The 7,451-nt window shown below is 37.1% G+C and overlaps 1 protein-coding gene across 1 annotated transcript; it reads left to right on the plus strand.

The window, feature by feature from the left end:
- The first annotated feature begins 578 nt into the window (after positions 1–578).
- On the plus strand, positions 579–3,284 carry LOC128317630 (C-type lectin domain family 4 member E-like). Its single transcript, XM_053230737.1, has 5 exons — positions 579–717; positions 1,791–2,096; positions 2,217–2,341; positions 2,409–2,515; positions 2,620–3,284. The coding sequence occupies exons 1-5, from the start codon at positions 579–581 to the stop codon at positions 2,771–2,773; spliced, it is 831 nt and encodes a 276-aa protein (XP_053086712.1). The 3' UTR covers positions 2,774–3,284.
- Positions 3,285–7,451: the final 4,167 nt, after the last annotated feature.

Here is a 7,451-nt window from a genome sequence, read left to right on the forward strand (position 1 = left end):
CATTCCACAACATTGAATGTAACTATAAATGGATAAAAAGTATGATCAGTCTTTCTTTTATTAATTGTTGCTAAAATTGCCATTGTACAAGAAGAATAAAACACTTTAGGACGTGTTGTGACAGGAAAATAATCAGATTTGGGGTGATAGCAGTAACTCTGCTTCAAATCCAGCTGCATCACATGACCTCATCATTGATTATTATTCTAAGTATTTAATTCCTAAATTACTCACTGTTTTTGTTTCTAGTTTCAGCAACAATTCATCAACAATAATAGCTCAACACTCCATCAGAGACTAACAAATACAGAGACGCACAAACCCAGAAACAGACACCACAGGTGAAGCAGAGTGACGAAGCCTGGATTAACATTATCACTGGTACTTCCTCTACAAGTGCCATTAGCCTCCTCCCGCCCCCAAACCACACATACACACACATACATACACACACACAGTCACTTCTAGCCTGAGAACAAAGCACAGACTTAGACAGCACTCCGGACTGATCTGGTTTAAATTAAGGTCGATTTCTAAACGATGTTCAATGAAGGATCAATATTAGTGATGAGTGCAGAATGGAGATGAGTCAGGAAGTATACACAAACGTGGGAGTTACTGCATATGACACATCTCACTCAGATAATGGCATTTATGAGAACGAGCTGAAACTGAAGACTCGCTGGAAAAGAAACAACCAGGATCCTGCGAACTCAGGTGCAACATACACACACACACACACACACACACACACACACACACACACACTATATTTGTCTACTAGATTCTGTTCTATTTTATTTTTCTACTTTATTCATTATTATTATAATGCTTTTATTATATTCTGTTTTATTATGTATCACTGTTGTACTGTGGCACTAACGAAAAACATTTCACAATATTAATACATCACAAGTATGTTATATGTATGTGACAAATAAAGAACCTTGAACCTTGAACACACACACACACACACACTGTACACTCAGTCGATGTTCACTGTGTGTATTTATTTTTTTTTTAGTATACGCTGCTATAATAAGTGCCTTCTACACATTATACTGTATACAGTATGCCACTGACAAGTCAGATTGTGCTTTTGAAATCTGGATTCGGATTGGTCAGATTCATTTATTCCATTAAATAGAATTTTAATAAAAATGTTGATTAATTTTCTATAACAGCAGCTATGACAATAGCTCTGGCTGCAAGGCAAATCACAGGATTTATTTAAACACGCTTAACGCCACAACTTCTAACAGCAAAGACAAAGAAGTTATTAAAAGCCACAAATAGTAATTAAAAAGAAAAAGAGTAAAAAAGTACCATGTAGAAGTGCTAATTAATCTGTTATTAAAATGAGGAAGGAGAAGGGAATGAGGAAGAGAAAGACAATACTTTAGTCTCATAGTTTCGTACTCAGCTCATCCATAAGCTCATTTCCTCTGTCACTCATTCAGTCTATTAAAGTTCCCTGTGTGTAGGTCACACCTGTATGCATTTGATGGAGAATACAAAGCACTTCTATAAGTCGATCTCTGGATAAGGTCATCTGCGGCAAGCTGTGAATGTAAAGTTGACTTTTAAAAGTTCAAATGTCAAAATCTTGTATAAATGAGACCGCCTCGGATTTCAGCAAACTCTGACCTGTACAATTTGGGCACAAGTCTGCAGTTTGAATAATGATGTGCATAATTTGGGTTTTAACTCCTCACTCAAATAATTGTGCGTCTGTGTCCATTACCTCCCATAGGACTCAACGCTGCATGGAGCAGGTGCTACAGAGTGACTGCAGTGTGTGGTGCTGCTGTGTGTTCTCCTGCTGATTGCCGTCACAGTGCTGTGGATCAAATTCAACACGCTGAATACAGAAAACAACCAGCTACAGACCAGATACAACAACCTGACTATAGAGAGAGACCAGTTACAGACCAGTTACAACAACATGACTATAGAGAGAGACCAGTTACAGACCAGATACGACAACCTGACTATAGAGAGAGACCAGTTACAGACCAGTTACATCAACCTGACTATAGAGAGAGACCAGTTACAGCGGGAGAGATCTGGACTGCACAGTGCACTTTCTAAACTTGGTAAGTGAATATTGTACATATGTTGAATGTTAAAAACTCACATTTACACTAAAATCTGAAGAATTATGAATAAATCATTATGTGGTATGGGTTAATATTTATGTAAATACTCCATACGAGGATGGAGATTTTTCAGCTCGAGCCTTTATTACATTTCTACTGAAAAGAAGTACTGGGATGAGAGCAGAAAGTACTGCACAGACAGAGGAGCAGACCTGGTGATCATAAACAGTACAGAGGAACAGGTGAGTGAGAGAGAGAGAGAGAGAATAAGTGAGTATCTATATTCATATTGTGCTATTACAATTACAGGAGTTCATCAGTAATTATACTGGCGGTACTGAAGCTTGGATTGGTCTGACTGACAGAGAGACAGAGGGGGAATTTAAATGGGTGGACGGTAAACCACTGACCACTGAGTAAGACATCACTGAACTGAAATTTACTCATGATGCAGTTTTTCTCTCAGTCTGAAGCCTCAGATGTTAAATAACAGACATTCTGACTCTCTCTGTGTTTTCAGGTTCTGGTGGAAAGGGGAACCCAATGATTTTGCAAGCAGAGAGGACTGTGTTATAACAGGCTTTAGAAAGGCTGAATCTAACATATTGACCTGGGGTGATTATCCCTGTGACTTCCCTGTAGTCGGGATTTGTGAGATGAAAATATTTAACTGAGCACACAGGGGTTGAAAAGTTTTATGATTGTTTCATGATCATTCTTTCCTCAGAATCTGTATGGGAAAAAAATCTCTGAGCCAAAGTGTGGAACAGAAAGAAAGTGGAGTTTCATGCTTATGCTGGGTTAAATCTGAATTTGAATGCTGAATATTTTATCTAATCTAATATTTGATACATCAGCTGTATATATGCCTGCTTTCCTTTTACAGTGAGACACAGTGGTCTCTACAGCAAGATTTCCCAGTTTGAATAATGATAATAATAATAATAATAATAATAATAATAATAATAATAATAATGCATTTAAGTGGTGAAAGTATATTTTGAAGGAATACCATCACCTTTTGGGGAAGTGGGACGGGTAGTTTGAATTTGTGAGCAGTTGTTTGAATTTTGTTTATTTGTTTTTTCGAATTTTGTTTTTTGTCTAATACAAAAATACAAAAATAAAAATACAAAAAATGAAATGAATTTACTTTCCAGCCTATAATGTGGGCTAAGCTTAATGTAAAATGTTATTGTTTATTCATATCGTGTGTTTGTGATAATGTAGGTATCAATATTTGCCTAGTCTAGAGGAAAAAAAAAAAAGTTTGTCAGTAATAGGGATTTATCTCTAACTTTTAACACAAATTCAGTTTGGGAGTAATCCTTGTTTCCTTAGATTCCTTTTCAGCTGTATGTTATCTATTTAAATTTTAATTATTTTATATAAATCATTTATTTTATGTCGGGAAACCATGTTTCACCATCACTGGCTGAACACGATGCGTCATAAACGGGAAATATTACATCCATGATTGAGATGCATTGAGATGGAGGGAAGTGGTTAACGTCTGTCTTTTTCAGTATAATATTTACTTCTGCTTAGTTGTATTTGTGGTGTAGATAAATGAATACGTTAAAATTAGACTGTGCCTTACAATAATATGGTGACTTAATTCATGCATCTCTTGTATTTGTTTTTTATCCTGCTATGTGTTTGTTCTGTTCTGCTGCTTGGGCTCTTGTGTGACAAATTAAACAGCATTTTAAAAAAAATAAATAAATAAATAAATAAAAAAAAACATAGCAACTAAAATAATGCCTGCAAAATGGTGCTGCATTTGAATACACTGAAATTACAGTATAATATTACAATGGAAACAAGAATTCAAGCTAATTTGGAGATGCTCGTTTCCATTTGCACTAAAACTAAAACCACTGCTCTCACCGCCATCAAACATGCAGTCTCACTTTTTGTTAATAGAAATGGACACATTTGTCCTGTAAGACATTGTGATGAGGAGGAGGGAGGGGCCAGGCTGTGAGGATGCACGTCTGGCACTGAGTTGTCTAATCAGTGGGAGAGAGAATGATAAAGATGCCTGAGGGGGGGGGGAGAGAGAGAGAGAGAGAGAGAGAGAGATATGCACATGTTTTTATGTTTGTGCTACATTTGTGGTTTCTGTTATGTTTGAGTTGTGTTTATGTAGAAAAAACATTAATTGAGAATCAATTGAAAAAAAAAAGATGCTTTACAGTGCAGTGTAAAGAATAACAAACAATAATAAAACTACTACATACCTAAAAATTACACCATCATGGTTACAAGCCATACAATCCATATTCTCCACATCCATACCTCCCCCAAACTACCATCAATACATAGCATACACACACACACACACACACACACACACTTTATGATTCTAAAAATCAGTGGTTAGATTAAAAGAGGATATCTGTGATTACTTTATCCAGTAACTGAATACAGACATGACTGACAATTAAACGTAATTCGCAGGAATAGATATTATAATCTGTACAGGCTTTAAGATGAGTGGGGAGCTCATTCCACTGGTATAGGGATTTATGGAAATTCTTTTCTTTTCTTTGATGTTAATCCTCCTACTGTACTTGTGCTGCTGTGTCAATTTGAATTTCCCCTACGGAGGATCAATAAAGGTAAAGGTATCTTATCTTATCTTATCTTATCTTCTCTTAAAGAATTGTCTCCCACTGTCTCACCCATTAAGTTCATATTATTATTATTAGTAGTAGTAGTAGAAGTAGTAGTATTGTTGTTGTAGTTTGCTAAAATAATACTATAATTCATAGATTTGAATTTTCACACATTTAATAAATCTTAAAAATATCTTTCAAATATTTATTAAATACTGAACACTTACATGTTCATAATAATGTAATCAGGTGATGGTTAAAGGCATTAATTCCTGTAATGTACATTATACACATATCTGTGGAGAGTGGCGTATAGGGGCCTTTAATAGTCACTGGCTGACATCATCGTGCATGCGAGTGGCGCAGTGATTAAGTCACGAAGGGGATATGCTCCGTGTGTAGTGATGTACAGTGATTTGGATGCTGATGCAGGATTGCGTGGCTGTGCGAGTGTGTTTTACTGTTTGATTTTTTTTTTTTGCTTTTGTTTTGCTGTTTGATTTTATTTTATACTGCGCACCACAAAAAAAAGATTGCTTTCCTTTTGCAAATTGTATTCTCTTTCATTTAGTGATGGAAAGTTTGGCCATCAGAGGACATTTTGGCTCTGTATGTTATTTTATCGACACCCCTTCCACATAAAGGGAAACAATTTCTTAAACAGTTAATAGGAATAAAATGACCCCAAATAGTATTTGTTGGTCACGTGTGTACCTTCTCAGAGGCCACAATAATCATATATATTGTGCATTTTTTCCCTCACCAGCTATATTAGAATTAGCATATTAATATAAAACTGTGATTTGTCTTACAGCTGAACTACTGTTAGAGCTGTTGTTATAGAAAAGTAACCCTCCAATCAGATTTGAGATTTCAGCAGCTCCATGGTATAAATAATGATTAATGTGTTGTGTAAAGTGGACACACACCAGGTATGTGAAAGACACCAGTCAGCTAAATTCAGAGTAAAACAGCGATGCCTAGAATGTATGCACTTTGAATGTAACTCGACGCTCGGATGCACAACGTAACACAGGCTACTATATTGTGTGCTGTTTGTATTATATCATCATTAATTAAGCAACAAGTGAAGTTCGGAAGCTCTCTTAGCTAACGTCCCAGCTAAAAGTGTGGGTCTGCACTCACAAATTTGACTGGAAATATTTCAGTTGGCTTTGATGAATAAGCACTGTGAAGCTTGGATATTAGGCACTGAACTGATAAGAATGGAGATGGACATGTGAGGAGTCTACAAGACCTGTACTGTCTCTGAGCATGCAGTCAACGGCTAGCTGGGTTTAGATGAAATAGCTGGAGAGCCAGCAACATTGTGAATCAGACTAAGCAGTAAACCGAAACCTGTTTATGTCACATGGCGGCTAATAAACTTGCACTTAAGTGTTAGCAGAAGTTGTTTTGCCTTCTTTAGCAAAATGGTGATGGGTTTTTACCATAAAAGAGTGATGGGTTTTTACCAGATTAATACTGCAGCCTCAGTGAGTTTCTGCATGATAATGACCACTTCCTAAAACTCTGGGTTTCTAAATACACACACTCACCCATACACTCACAACATAATTATCAGCACTGTTGTAGCAGTTTAATAGCAATTCCAGTCATTTTTATTTATTATAGTAAAGTAATTATCATTAACAATTATTGTTATTATTAATTATTAGATTTATGGCTGGACAAGGAATGCCTCAGCATAGACTTCATCCTCGGGTTGAGCCCCCCTAAATATTTCCAGAGGATGGTCCTCTCTTGTCAGAACACACTTCTCTTCACACTTAGGCCTGAGTGTCCTTAGGTGACTGGGATTTCTGCTCATTTATGTGCTCTGGCAGTAAGCCAAGCTAACCTGACTCACTCACTCTCACTTTCTGTACAGGCAGATAGCTGAAGTATATCTTGCACTGGAACATGAATAAACGCCTCAATTACAGTAGTAGAGATAATAATTATGATATTTGTGTGTGACATTCCATTACAGCATATGCCTTTGATTAATTTTAATTTATTTACATTTATTAAATGAAATCGATTCATTTAACAGATGTCTAGCTAGCCCCTTGGTAAACATATATAAAAGGCAATGTGCCACTTAAGATTCCAAAAGAAATCTTTGCTAACTCTTACAGTCTCTCCACACTCCCTTTCAATTTCTTCTCCTTCCTTGTTCTTAACTTTGATTTTTACTGTGCATTTATGTATAAGGATTGCAACTTCATTAAAACAATGTGAAACAACTTCACGCTCTGCTCTGGTGGAATTATCAGCACTCCGCTCCTGCTCTGCTTTGCTCTGCTCTGCTCACATGCTCTGTAAGTGACACAGCGGCGTTAGTGCTGATAGAGGTGAAGCGGTGTTAGTGATGATAGAGGTGAAGCGGTGTTAGAGGTGAAGCAGTGTTAGTGCTGGTAGAGGTGAAGCGGTGTTAGTGATGGTAGAGGTGAAGCGGTGTTAGTGCTGATAGAGGTGAAGCGGTGTTAGTGCTGATAGAGGTGAAGCGGTGTTAGTGCTGATAGAGGTGAAGCGGTGTTAGTGATGGTAGAGGTGAAGTGATGTTAGTGCAGATAGAGGTGAAGCGGTGTTAGTGATGGTAGAGGTGAAGCGGTGTTAGTGATGGTAGAGGTGAAGCGGTGTTAGTGCTGATAGAGGTGAATAGGTGTTAGTGCTGATAGAGGTGAAGCGGTGTTAGTGATGGTAGAGGTGAAGCGGTGTTAGTGCT

Source organism: Pangasianodon hypophthalmus, chromosome 28, assembly GCF_027358585.1.
Source record: "Pangasianodon hypophthalmus isolate fPanHyp1 chromosome 28, fPanHyp1.pri, whole genome shotgun sequence".
In the NCBI taxonomy this organism is placed as follows: Eukaryota; Metazoa; Chordata; class Actinopteri; order Siluriformes; family Pangasiidae; genus Pangasianodon; species Pangasianodon hypophthalmus.

Bases quoted from the DNA above. Each gene is read 5' to 3' on its own strand.
- LOC128317630 (XM_053230737.1), top strand. From the start codon at position 579: ATGGAGATGAGTCAGGAAGTATACACAAACGTGGGAGTTACTGCATAT. The intron at 2,342-2,408 runs GTGAGTGAGAGA...TTACAATTACAG, and splicing joins TAAACAGTACAGAGGAACAG to GAGTTCATCAGTAATTATAC. The intron at 2,516-2,619 runs GTAAGACATCAC...CTGTGTTTTCAG, and splicing joins GGTAAACCACTGACCACTGA to GTTCTGGTGGAAAGGGGAAC.